This window comes from Haematobia irritans, chromosome 1 (genome assembly GCF_050003625.1).
Source record: "Haematobia irritans isolate KBUSLIRL chromosome 1, ASM5000362v1, whole genome shotgun sequence".
Classification (NCBI taxonomy): Eukaryota; Metazoa; Arthropoda; class Insecta; order Diptera; family Muscidae; genus Haematobia; species Haematobia irritans.
The window spans coordinates 220555365-220569829 of NC_134397.1; the positions used below are offsets into that span (position 1 = coordinate 220555365).

The window sequence follows — 14465 nt, forward strand, 5'->3', positions numbered from 1 at the left end:
CAAAATTCATCCGATTCGGTTGAGATTTGGTGCGTGATGTTAGTATATGATATCCAGCAATCATGCAGGAATTGGCTCATATCAGTCCATAATTATATATAGCCCCCATTAGAACCGATCCCCAGATTTGACCCCGGATGCTTTTCGGAGAAGCAAAATTCATCCGATCTGGTTGAAATTTGGTACGTGGTGGTAGTATATGATATTAAACAACCATGCCAAAAGTTGTCCATATCAGTCCATAATCATATATAGCCACCATATAAACCGATCCCGAGATTAGGTTTTGGAGCCACTTGAAGGAGCAAATTTCATCCGAGTCAGTTGAAATTTGGTACATTGTGCTAGTATATGGCCGTTAACAACCATGCCTAACTAGGTCCATATCGGTCTATAGTTATATATAGCCCTCAGATAAATCGATCCCCAATCACACAAAAATTGGTTCATATCAAGTTCATAATTGTATATAGCCCACATATAAGCGACCCCCGTATTTCAATTCTGGCTCTCTACATACCGCGCAAAAGTCCATATCAATTCGTAATTATTTGTAGACTTACCAATACATACCTTTTTTGGGTAATATATACCAAATATGGACTAACTAACAATTTAGAAAACGATATGAAGAAGTTTTAAGATACTACAACCCAATTAATTCGATTGTGGAAAACAGTCTTTGGTAGAAGTTTCTACGCAATCCATGGTGGAGGGTACATAAGATTCGGCCTGGCCGAACTTACGGCCGTATATACTTGTTTCATTTAACTAACGTACGCAAAAAATTATTATAGTAAAGGACATTTTCTCTAGAAATAATAATTCCATGAACTAAAATAAAGTTAAATTGGCTTTAGTGAAATAAAGAGTTAACTTTTTTAGTGTCGATTTCAAAACTGATATTTATTTGTACGTGAATAGCTTTATTAATATGTATATCGTATTTTAATTTTATTGATCCTAGATTTAAAGCCAAATAGGTCGCCAAAAATGTCTTTATTTTAAAGAGGCCGTATCTTTGGTTCGGAATCAATACCAAAATTCTTAAGGGAAGGTTAAAATCCTTGGATCCAAGTAAACCTTTTTTCAGTGTATGAATGTGCCACACACATCATGGAATATCCCATCTAGAAGTGTTCGATTTTTTGTTTAAGTGGTTCACCGTTTGAAATGGTCGCTTAGCAACTGATTTTTTGGGTAAATACTTACTACCCCCACACACTCATTCAAACACCAGAGTCATCAATGGAAAATAACCATGCCAAGAAATCCTTACTGCAGAGAACTCTGAATATTTTTGTTTTCATGCCTGTAGTATAACTCTGTAAAGTTCCTATGTGGACGACCACATCATACTCATTTTCTAGTTCCTAGAGCTTGACCACACTTGACTGTGAAAACATTACTACTGACCGTTGGGCCCACATATTGTCGCTATCGCAAACGCAATCACGACAACTGCCATAACACATCCGTTCCTCCTCTATGGCAAACAACAACAGTACATCAAGACATCGTTGACAATCAAAGTGACAACCTATCCGCCGGGGTAGTGCAATATTTGAATAATTTAAGTGAAAAGTGTCTCCGCTTGTAGCAAGTGACTTAAAGTTTTGTTAAAACTGGGTAATTGCATAGACTCGGTGCAAGTGGTGCAACACAAATTTGTGCATCAATTCAAGTAAGTATTAACTAGACAATGGCTCGAAGGAATAGTCCGCGAAAAACATTTGACCATATAGGCTCGCAGCAATGAAATTAAGGATAATCGATTAAAAGAGAAAACCAGAAAAGACTTCTATTAATTTCGAAATACAACAATCAAACGTGAAATACCAAAAAAAAATATAGATTTTTATCTTATTTACAATATCCGATATCCGGTGATTATTATTCTATCCATGAAATAAAGTAATATAGTAATATTGTATAGCATATTTTTGGGCGCATGCAAACTTAATTACTGAACACAGCTAAGCGAAACAGTGGGATGTATTGTGTGCAGTAGTACTAAATTGAATCTACTAGAGACCAAACATTTAATATTTGTGCAATAGTTCTACAGTATGAAAAAAAAAACAAGTATATACGGCCGTAAGTTCGGCCAGGCCGAATATTATGTACCCTCCACCGTGGATTGCGTAGAAACTTCTACGCAAGACTGTCATCCACAATCGAATAATTTGGGTTGTGGTATTTTAAAACTTCTTAACGTTTTCTAAATTGTGAGTTAGTCCATACGTGGCATATATTAGACAAAAGAGGCATGTATAGATAAGTCCAAAAATAATTACGAATCGATATGGACTTTTGCACGGTACGTAGAGAGCCAGAATTGAAATATGGGGGTCGCTTATATGTGGGCTATATATAATTATGAACTTGATATAGACCAATTTTTGTGTGATTGGGGATCTATTTATCTGAGGACTATATATAACTATAGACCGATATGGACCTAGTTAGGCACGGTTGTTAACGGCCATATACTAGCACAATGTACCAAATTTCAACTCGGATGAAATTTGCTCCTCCAAGTGGCTCCAAAACCAAATCTCGGGATCGGTTTATATGAGGGCTATATATGATTATGGACTGATATGGACCACTATTGGCATGGTTGTTAAATATCATGTACTAACATCACGTACCAAATTTCAACCGAATCGGATGAATTTTGCTCTTCCACGAGGCTCCGAGGTCAAATCTGGAGATCGGTTTATATGGGGGCTATATATAATTATGGACCGATTTCGACCAATTTTTACATGGGTGCTTGAGGCAAAATATTAACACCACATACCAAATTTCAACTCGGATGAAATTTGCTCCTCCAAGTGGCTCCAAAACCAAATCTCGGGATCGGTTTATATGAGGGCTATATATGATTATTGACTGATATGGACCACTATTGGCATGGTTGTTAAATATCATGTACTAACATCACGTACCAAATTTCAACCGAATCGGATGAATTTTGCTCTTCCACGAGGCTCCGAGGTCAAATCTGGGGATCGGTTTATATGGGGGCTATATATAATTATGGACCGATGTGGACCAATTTTTGCATGGTTATTAGAGACCATATACCAACACCATGTACCAAATTTCAGCCGGATCGGATTAAATTTGCTTCTCTTAGAGGATCGGAAAGCTAAATTTGGGGGTCCGTTTATATGGGGGCTATACGTAAAAGTGGACCGATATGGCCCATTTGCAATACCATCCGACCCACATCAATAACAACTACTTGTGCCAAGTTTCAAGTCGATAGCTTGTTTCGTTCAGAAGTTAGCGTGATTTCAACAGACGGACGGACGGACATGCTCAGATCGACTCTGAATTTCACCAAGACCCAGAATATACAGTTTGTCAAGAAAGTGTTTTGACAATGGGATAAAAATTATGTTTTGTTCCAAAATTAAATATAATGAAATTTTAAAAAAATATTTTATTATGTATTTTGCAAAGTATACATACGTACACAGAATTTAAAATTTAATAAAATATTTAATATTTCAATTATTTCTAGAATTTGAAATATTTGGCAATGTCAAAAGACTTTCTTGACATACTGTATATATTTTATGGGGTCTTAGAGCAATATTTCGATGTGTTACAAACGGAATGACAAAGTTAATATACCCCCATCCTATGGTAGAGGGTATAAAAATATATTTGTAATAAACGGTTCTAAAAATGTTATCCTTACACTAATACTTTGGAATTTTTCCGAGTCAAAGGAGAAGAGAATTGAAGCCAGGATAAAAGTATGAAACATTTAAAGTTGAGTTTTGGATACATGTTACTACACAGATAAAAATAAGTTTGAGAACCAATAACTTTTGTTGGAAACCCAATAACAAAATTTGTTAATTTTCCTGCAACAAACTAATTTGTACTTTTTATAACCATTATTACAAAAAAGTTGTTAGCAATCGTTACCATCAGAAGACAACAAATAATTTGTGTTCTCAATAACATAATTTGTAAGTAATTTGTTGAGCATCCAACAGTACAAAATATTTGTTGTTGAACGTTACGTTTAATCCTCAACAAATATTTTTGAATTTGAACGAAAAAATGTGTGTGTGGTTTGTTGGAGTCTATCAATGACCTGTAACAAATTTATTGGTGTATTGAAAAAAAAAACATAGAAGGAATATGATCAAAATGCTATTTTTGGACGGGGAACATGTAACATTTTTGTGTCGAAAATCCTATACTCAGTTTTGTAAATGTATGACGATTTTAAATTTGAGTATTCCAGGGTCTAGCAAGCATTTTGACAACTTTTTGCCCAGTGATATATATTCTAGTTAATTAGAATTGTAATAACTCCAATCCCGATATTAATATGGTTTTATTAATTATCTAATACAACAAACATATAAGAAACTACCAAATTGAGAAATATAAATTTTTCACAGACATTTAAAGACGCTTTTCAGTATTCTCTGATGAATGAGCTCTTTGATTGCTATCATACACGTGTATGTGCCAGGGATGGAAAATGCAGTACTATAGTACTTTTTTCAATACTTTTCCACCCCGGTCAGTACCGTAGTACCCCCGCGAATGATTTAGTACCTTTTGTGTAGATATTTTTGAGATTTATGGTACAATAGCTTTGACAAAATATTTTAATATTTTGAGAAAGTCTTTATCAACCTTATTTGCTAATAGTCTTTTACAAATATGGCAAAACAGACATGTTCATGTGGGAAGAAAATCTCGATTTTGTAAAAGACATAGTCAAAAACAGGATTTTATTGAACTTCAAGAATGTTTTAGTCGAAAAAAGAATGCGATTCTATATAATCGATTTTTTATTTCGGTAGAAAATGTTGTCAAAATTTTATTTCTATATAGAATTTTTGCAAAATTTTATTTTTATAGAAAATTTTGTCAAAATTTTATTTCAATTGAAAATTTTGTACAAATTTTATTTCTATAGTAATTTTTTGCAAAATTTTATTTCTATAGAAACAAATTTGCAACATTTTTTTCTACAGATTTTTTTTTGCAAAATTTTATTTTTATAGAAAATTTTTGCAAAATTTTATTTATATAGAAACTTTTGTCAAAATTTTATTTTCTTTAAAATTTAGTCTCTTGACAATAATTTTCCAGTGAAATTTTTGTTGAAATTTAGTAAAAAGTACCTTTCCGCTCAAAAAAATACCTTTTTTGTACTTTCTTAAAAATTGTATTTTCCATCCCTGGTATGTGCTCATACTCATTTTGTTCTAACGGTATTCTTCGCATACTTCTTTTAGCTTTCGTACATATTCTCAGCGATGTGCGCGTAACCAGTCTTGTATTTTTGTTTTTGTTTTCATGTCGATAGAGTCAACTATTTTCGCAACAAAACAATTTGTTGAAAATTCAGAATATTTCTATTATTTCCTCTGTCAAGCATCTACAAACACATTTCAACAACAAATGCCTCATATTCAATAGACAAATTTGTTGAGCATCAGCAGATTTTACATACAAATAAAGTTGTTAATATTTATTTGCAGTTATTTTTTTGTGTGTAAGTGACAAATTTGAATTTATAAGTTATTTTTTCTACTTATTTTCTTCATGTGCCAAATGCTTTAAAAACTGGTTAACGGCAATTCCTATTTTTGAACGCTGTTTAACTTTGTGGTCAAGATACAAAAAGTCAACAAATGAATAAAGTTAAAAACGATTTCATTAACTGTGAAGATTTTTTCAGAATTATTGAAGCCACGTTGACCTTAGTACAAGAAATTTTCTTTTCATGTAAAGTAAGGATATGATTGCAGCGTATTTAATTTATAGCCAAAAATGTGGGAATAATTAAAGAAGAAAGAAAAGGAAAAAGGCAAAATCATTTTTAAGAGTTGAATCCGCAACCGAGGCACAGCGACATATCATTCCCAAAGAAAAAATTTCCCTTTCTTATGAAATATTTCCTTCTAGAGGAAATAGGCCCGAATTTATGATATGTGATTCAACAATTGTCTCTAAACTGTTTTATTTGTTCCTCAGAAAAGAAAACTCTTCGTTCAGTACAGTAGTTTTCGTTAAAGATGAATATTAAGTGCCAGCTTGGTCGCTAAAATAAAATAAAAATGAATCTGTAAAAGCAGAATAAAATTATATAGTTTTCTTTATTTATTTCTTATTTAAAAAAAAAAAATATTTTTCCAATACTTCGACTAACATCGCCAGTCTTCGACTGGAAATTAAAATTTTAACACATAAACAAAGAGAAGGAAAAAGAGAGAGTTTTCATCCGTTCCTAACGAAAGTTAATTGACAATTAACAATTATAAAAGTATCTCTAGCCAAAATAAGAAATAAATAAATTAAAACTAAAGGTCAACTAAATTATGAAATGATACAAAGTACCATTGCAAAAAGTTTTTTTTTAATAAATTAAATTAAATGAGCCTAAGATTGATCTAGAAGTTGCTTTTATCACCCAATTTTCTTTAATTTTTAATAATTTTTTAAGCCAGAAAGATAAATGGCTATACAAGTTATGTCAGAATGACATCCCACAAATTTAATTTTTTGATCATCTTGATTTGCATGCACGCACATTCTGGGGGCGTAATCCCCAGCACCTCCCCCCCTAGGCCAATGCCCATCAACAAAATCATCTAATTCGATTTGCGAAAATTAGATGAAAAAAGCATCCTAAAAATGTTTAATGTTTATGGTCCTATACTCAAAAATGGTACTTGAGCTTTCCATGTAAATCATCTTCAACGTCGAGTCGGGTTCATAATTCGGCATAATAAAGCCCTGGATAGTTTATTCTTCTCTGGGGAGCCTACGTGAAGCATACTTTGTGAATCCTAGTGTATAGAACCGACATCTTCACCATCTTCAAAGCAAACTTGCAGTGTGTAATAATTTTTAATTTTGTTAGTTAAAATTTGGCTCAGTTCTTTGTGATTACACAGGCGGTTAACTTTTCTCTTATCAGGGAGAGGTGCCACACTGTATGTGCTGCATTTAGAGAGCTTCACATTTTCACACACAATAGTCCAACATTTTATACAGGCTATGAGCAACGCGTCTGTGGAAATTCCTACATTTCCAATAGGAAATCATGGTTATCGGTCATTTTATCCTCTGTGTAGCCATTTTCAGAGCATCTAAATTTAGCTTATCGAAAACCAATATGCAATATGTTGAAAAAGTGCTCTTTGATTTAAGCGATTTACCTTCCAAAAACAAGACTCGAATCACTGACCGATAATACTCTTTTCTATTTGTCTAAAATCAACTGTTCCTTCCACACAAATTAAAGGTAAGAGCCCGATCCGTATGAAATTTCGAATGTTGTCTTCTGCGAAACTCTGAAATATGATCCCCTCCCAGGGCAAAATGCGATGGTGAGGAAACGTAGTCTCTGGAATTCATAAATTTCATAAGTGGCATTCTTTTTTATATTTTACTTTTAACATTCATTCCGGGAAATGGGAAAATTACTGTAGCTTTAATAGAAAATTCGCTCAGCATTCACCACATCTCATCCCACTGTGTCACAATACCATTTAATAAAAAAAAATTAATTGAGGTGTTTTATATTATTTTCCTGTGTTTGGTAATTACTATTGGCCAATTGAGGATTTTATTAGTAAACACAAAATAGAGCCGCATTAGTATGTGTGTGTGCGCCCTTATCCATTTGTCACTAAATCGATTTTCCTTCATTTTATTGCTAACTGACCCGCTTCCCTTAATTTTCTTTTAACAAATTGGAGTTTGTTTTGAGTTGCTCAAAAGCCCTCGGGTCATTTCTATTTCAATTATGCTGCAAGAGACAACACACATTGTTAAAGAATTTGTCTATTGCCTTTTGATTAGAGGCGGCACAATGACTCCTACACTCTATTATCTGCCACCAAGTCCGCCATGCCGCACCATTTTGTTATTGGCTAAAATGTTGGAATTGCAACTTGACCTGAAGATTATCAATGTATTGGAGGGTGAACAAATGAAACCGGACTTCTTGGAAATGAATCCTCAACATTGTATACCAACTTTAAACGATGATGGCTTGGTCTTATGGGAAAGGTAAGTAAGTGAATGAGTGAAATAATGGCCATGAACGATGTACCTTCCATGGCCGACAATTTTCGAAATGTTTACGAACCAAATTAAATTCTATAGGTAATGGCAGAATGATTATGGGATTTTATTTTTGTTACAGTCGTGCCATTTTATCCTACATGGTTTCAGCTTTTGGCAAAGATGATGCCCTATATCCGAAGGATGTACGTGTGAGGGCATTGGTGGATCAACGTTTAATGTTTGATCTGGGAACATTGTATCAACGCATGACGGAGTATTATGTGAGTAATTATCCATAAAAGTAATCGAAAACGTTTTTTTGTTTAAGGTGTGAACATAGCGGCTTTAGTTGCTTAAAAAGGCGCTACTACATTAAATATAAGGGATATGAATCTGATGTGTATATCCAGGTCTTTAAAAGACTTAAGCAAGTAGTTACCACAGGTCTATGTCATATTCCAAATGGATAACTCCGATAATTCCAAACTACCGCAATATACACGGACTTACATTAGACAGCTTTTCAAGTCGTCTGGCCATACCAGTCCAATTTGTGATAATCTCGAAGGTAGAAACAAGGTCCTCAAGTCGCTTGTCGGCAGTACTTAGTGTGCGGACAAAAAAACCTTGTCGACTACACATAAGACAACTGGCGGGTGACACGCAGTGTACCAGCGAGGACGCTGCCTTTAGAGCTGCAACAAGAGGTCTCCCCAGTACACCCATGGATCACCTTTATGTGGAAACCAAGATCATCGCAGTAACTATCCAACTCACAATTCTGTGGATAGACAACCACCACCCAGGACTGTAAAGGTTGATCTTCACCCAAAAGAGAGCATTTAATCCAGGCAGCTTACTAGACAAGTCTGAGCCGGATTCATGCTCCTGGGGTGCGGTCAAAGGAACCTTGTTGACTACATATAAGGCGGCAATTGGTCGATCAATTGTAAACAATGCGGCACCAATTTGCACACTTCAAACAAGCGACACACAGTGCAATAACAAACAGACCTGTTAAAACCTTGCCTTTTTATTATTATTACAACGGGATATCTCCGCAGTACACCCCTGGATTATATTTATGTGGAGACCAAGATAGACATAATTATATGTTGTAAAGCAGTATCTCCTGGGTTGTTATCGCAGTAATCAACCAAATCACAATCCTGTGGATACACAACCACCACCCTGGAATTTAAGGGTTGATATGCACCTTCTAGAGCGCGAGATTCAGCGTTACAAAAAAGAGCCTCTAGACCAAGCCGCATACCAGAGAGGTGTGGACAGGAGTCATCAGGATTCTGCAGCTGAAGCGGTGGGAAGCTACAAGGGGAATCCTGTTCTCTGAGCTCGACCACGTCCCATAGAACCGGAGGAAAGAGACCTCCCGCAGCAGTCCATTGTAGTTTTGACCCAACTAAGATCAGACACGTAGGGAAGAGACCTCTCGCAGCAGTCCATTGTAGTTTTCACCCATCTAAGATCAGATACGTACCTCAATTCCTATCCTATCATACGTCTGCCTATGCGACCACAATTTGTGATAAGCTCGCACATAGAAAGAGGGTCCTCAAGTCGCTTACCTTGAACACTTGGGGTGCGGACAAAGAACTGAAAGGGTGTCTCCGCACTACACCTCTGTATCACCTTTATGTGGATACCAAGATCATCCCGTGGCGTAGACATAATTACATGTTATCAAAGCAGTATTTCCCGAGTTGTTATCACAGTAATTATCAAAATCACAATCCTATGGATAGATAACCAGGAATATAAGGGTTGGTGTTAATCTTCTGGAACGCGTGATCCAGCGTTACAAAAGAGTGTCTCTTGATCAGGCATCATACCAGACAGGTCTATTCTCGGAGCTCGATCACCGCCCATAGCACCGAAGGAATGTGCAGTCGCCACAATTCCTACCTACCAGCGTATATCCCATCTGCAACCAAAGGGTGTCTCTTGATCAGGCATCTGCAACCAAAGAGTGTCTCTTGATCAGGCATCATACCAGACAGGTCTATTCTCGGAGCTCGATCACCGCCCATAGCACCGAAGGAATGTGCAGCCGCCACAATTCCTACCTACCAGCGTATATCCCATCTGCAACCAAAGGCCACATGACACGCTTCACATTTTCTATTGTTCATCTAAATCTACCCGACTCACCACCAGATCACTCTGTGCACACCCCATTGTAGTGTCAGAATTTCTTGATTTGGACGCATGCTGGGCACAACAACAACCACGAAAAAAGAATGAAAACAAGAACTGACTGGAGGGTTTGTCGATTGGATGGAAGAAGACGGACAGATCCCAGGACATGGTGAGTTACGGCTACGTGAAGATATACAAGGATTCGGAAACAGGGTTAGAAAGGAGCACTAAAATATCGAAGACAAGGAAATGGTTTGCTAATGGAGGCTCAACGTCTTATGACTGAGATTTCGAACGAAGTTGAGAAAATATGAGTTCTTTGAAAAGCTATAACCTCAGAGTTGGTGGCCAAGGGAGATAAGTTGCAGTATCTGTTTTACATTTATCCTGAATCCTCGAATTCTCCCCCATTCAACCGCGAGTCTGATCTGCAACAATTGTCCTTTACTTTCCTAATGTCAAGTAGGTTCCTAGCTACATCTTTATTATAAGGAAACCCCTCCTTTTGTATGAAATCGAATACTTTTAAATTGTAAAAAAAAGTAAAAAGTTTTTAAGTGTGATTATTAAAAATAATTTAAGCTGTTATCTACAATTTTGCATAAAAATTTTTGTTACATAGAAATACGATTTCATTTTTATTTCCTTTTTAAATACTTCCAGTTTCCCACAATGTTTATGGGCGCCCCGCTAGATGAAACAAAAAAGGCCAAATTATATGAAGCCTTGGGATGGTTTGATGAAATCCTCAAAGGAAGACAATATTCAGCAGCTGATCAATTCACTATTGCAGATTTAACATTAATGGTGACAATCTCGCAAATCGAAGCTTTTGGATTTGATCTAATTTCATTTAAAAGAATTCAACAGTGGTACAAAAGATGCAAGGAGTACATGCAACCATTTGATTATGAGGTATGACCAATGTAAATTTTAATAATTATTAAAACCCTCACTTATGATAAAACATTGTTTTTATATACTATTTATTCGCAGGAATTGAATGGAAATCAAGCATTAATATTGGCTGAAATGTTCAAAGAAAAGCTGCTGAAATAAGTGCGGGTGGCATCTCGGTTTGTAATAGGGTGATACACGAATTTGAATAAACATTTAAATATTTAACCAAAAGCTGTTGCATACTTTTAGGAGCTACAGTTTATTAGTTTGTAGGTTATTATATGAGCATAACGTAATTAATAAAATGTCTTGTATTTGGTTTGTAATGATCTATCATGCAATTTGTAAAGGAAATAAATAATAAGTAGACAGTTTGATTTTTGATTTATTTACTTGACCAGGGCACAGTGAAACCTTGAATACTCTGAAACGATGACAACTCTCAGAATACAATTTTAGTGAGACCTTCGATATATAATCACATTAAAATTAAAAACAAGTAAGGAAAGTCTAAAGTCGAGCGGGACCGACTATATTATACCCTGCACCACTTTGTACATCTAAATTTTCGATACATCCGTCAAATGTGTTGGGATACATACATTTAAATATCACTCGATCTGGACAGAATTTGATAGACTTCTACAAAATCTATAGACTCAAAATTTAAATCGGCTAATGCACTAGGGTGGAACACAAAATATGGGAAACATTTAAATCTGAAGAAATTTTAAGGAAACTTCCCAAAAGTTTATTTATGATTTATCGCTTGATATATATGTAGCGGAAAATGTTGGTATTTTGGCCATTTAAAGGGTTATACGGTCAAAATTTGTTCAAGGGAAACGCGTGTAAATCGGTGAAATCGTTTATTTTCAAGTTCAATTAGTATAAAATTCAGGAAAAATATTCAGTTAGGATTTCGCTTTTCCAAATCCGAATTGCCGGGCCTCACGCTTGACACCTGCCATCAGATTTTGTATAGCCACCTTGTCCACCTTCTTCGCCGCGGAAAGCCAGTTTGCCTTGAACTGCTGCTCGTCCTTAGCAGTTTTTTTTGGTCTTCTTTAGGTTCCGCTTGACAATAGCCCAGTATTTCTCAATTGGGCGGAGCTCTGGCGTGTTGGGAGGGTTCTTGTCTTTGGGAACCACATGCACGTTGTTGGCGTCGTACCACTCCATGGCCTTTTTACCGTAATGGCAAGATGCCAAATCCGGCCAAAACAGTACGGAACAACCGTGTTTCTTCAGGAAAGGCAGCAGACGTTTATTCAAACACTCTTTCACGTAAATTTCTTGGTTGACAGTCCCGGAAGCTATGCAAATGCTGCTTTTCAAGCCACAGGTACAGATGGCTTGCCAAACCAGATATTTCTTTGCGAACTTTGACAGTTTTATGTGCTTGAAAATATCTGCTACCTATCCCCTTCCTTTTGCCGTATAAAACTCCTGTCCCGAAGCTGCTTGTAGTCGGCTTTGACGTAGGTTTCGTCGTCCATTACCACGCAGTCAAACTTCGTCAGCATCGTCGTGTACAGCCTCCGGGATCGCGCTTTGGCCGTCGTATTTTGTTTATCATCGCGATTTGGAGTCACTACCTTCTTGTAAGTCGATAGTCCGGCTCGTTTTTTGGTTCGATGCACGGTTGTAGACGATACACCCAGCTTTTTTGCGGCATCTCGGAGAGAGAGGTTAGGGTTTCGCTTGAAACTACCGGCAACTTTGTTTGTCGTCTCAGCGGCTTCCGGTTTTCGATTTCCCCCCGATACAGACTTTCTGGCTGTCGGCAAACGTTCCCCAAACACTTTAATTACATTTGTAACGGTTGATCCGAGTAGCTCGGATTTTCGCGATGCGCGAGCAAAATTTTGATACGCTGATCTTCTTGCTTGGACGGCATTTTGATAACTGAAGAGTGAATTCCAAAATCAAAATAGGAGCAACATTCTACACACACACACAAATGAGGGGTGTTCAGGTTTTTTAAATGCAAAATTGAAAGAAATACGTCAAGTTTATATTGACCAAATTTTGACCGTATCACCCTTTATGTCGAGATCAGAAAAACATGTATATGGGAGCTGTATCTAAATCTGGACCGATTTCAACCAACTTTGGCACGCTTAGCTACAATGCTAATTCTACTCCTTGTGCAAAATTTCAACTAAATCGGAGCAAAAAATTGGTCTCAGTGGTCATATGAGTGTAAATCGGGCGAAATCTATATATGGGAGCTATATCTAAATCTGAACCGATTTCAACCAAATTTGGTACAGATAGTTAAAATGCTAATTCTACTTCCTGTGCAAAATTTCATGTAAATCGGAGTAAAAGATTGGCCACTGTGGTCATATGCGGGTAAATCGGGCGAAAGCTATATATGGGAGCTATATATAAATCTGAACCGATTTCAATAAAATTTGGCACACTTGACTACACTAATAATTGTACTCCTAGCGCAAAATTTCAACCAAATTGGGATAAAACTCTGGCTTCTGGGACCGTATTAGTCCATATCGGGCGAAAGATATATATGGGAGCTATATCTAAATCTGAACCGATTTCAATAAAATTTGGCACACTTCACTATAGCACTAATTGTTCTTCTTGTGCAAAATGTTAAGCATATCAAGGTAAAACTCTGGCTTCTGGGGCCATATAAGTCCATATCTGGCGAAAGATATATATGGGAGCTATATCTAAATCTGAACCGATTTCTTCCAAAATCAATAGGGTTCTTTATCCGATCCGATCCGAAATTTATCCGATCCGTTGAAATTTGGTACGTGATGTTAGTATATGGTATCCAACAACCATGCAGAAATTGGTTCATATCAGTCCATAATTATATATAGCCCCCATATAAACCGATCCCCACCCGTGGTCAAATCTGGGGAAACAAAATTCATCCGATCTTTCGGGGAAGCAAAATTCATCCGATCTGGTTGACATTTGGTGGTAGTATATGATATTTAATAATCAAAAGTGGTCTATATCAGTCCATAATCATATATAGCCCCCATATAAACCGATTCCGAGATTTGGTTTTGGAGCCACTTGGAGGAGCAAATTTCATCCGAGTCAGTTGAAATTTGGTACATTGTGCTAGCATATGGCTGTTAACAACCATGCCTAACTAGGTCCATATCGGTCTTTAGTTATATATAGCCCTCAGATAAATCGATCCCCAATCACACAAAAATTGGTCCATATCAAGTTCATAATTGTATATAGCCCACATATAAGCGACCCCCCATATTTCAATTCTGGCTCTCAACGTCCATATCGATTCGTAATTAATTGTAAACTTACCTATAAATACCTTTTTTGTCTAATATATACCA

General features: G+C 36.3%; 1 protein-coding gene across 4 annotated transcripts; it reads left to right on the forward strand.

Annotated features, from left to right (window-relative positions):
• Nucleotides 1-1360: 1360 nt before the first annotated feature.
• LOC142222618 (glutathione S-transferase D7-like) lies at nt 1361-11498 on the forward strand. 4 transcript variants are annotated; one of them, XM_075292858.1, is made up of 5 exons: nt 1361-1684; nt 7858-8067; nt 8204-8345; nt 10885-11136; nt 11218-11498. In XM_075292858.1, exons 2-5 carry the CDS (start codon nt 7868-7870, stop codon nt 11278-11280), a joined length of 657 nt encoding a protein of 218 aa, XP_075148973.1. In that variant the 5' UTR covers nt 1361-1684; nt 7858-7867; the 3' UTR covers nt 11281-11498. The 4 variants fall into 4 exon arrangements, with proteins under 4 accessions (XP_075148973.1, XP_075148971.1, XP_075148972.1 ...); XM_075292856.1 differs by lacking the exon at nt 1361-1684 and adding an exon at nt 1702-1914 and having other exon boundaries at nt 7755-8067; XM_075292857.1 differs by lacking the exon at nt 1361-1684 and adding an exon at nt 1702-1914.
• The last annotated feature ends 2967 nt before the right edge of the window (nt 11499-14465 follow it).

Bases quoted from the DNA above. Each gene is read 5' to 3' on its own strand.
- LOC142222618 (XM_075292856.1), top strand. From the start codon at position 7,802: ATGCTGCAAGAGACAACACACATTGTTAAAGAATTTGTCTATTGCCTT. The intron at 8,346-10,884 runs GTGAGTAATTAT...AAATACTTCCAG, and splicing joins AACGCATGACGGAGTATTAT to TTTCCCACAATGTTTATGGG. The intron at 11,137-11,217 runs GTATGACCAATG...ATTTATTCGCAG, and splicing joins TGCAACCATTTGATTATGAG to GAATTGAATGGAAATCAAGC.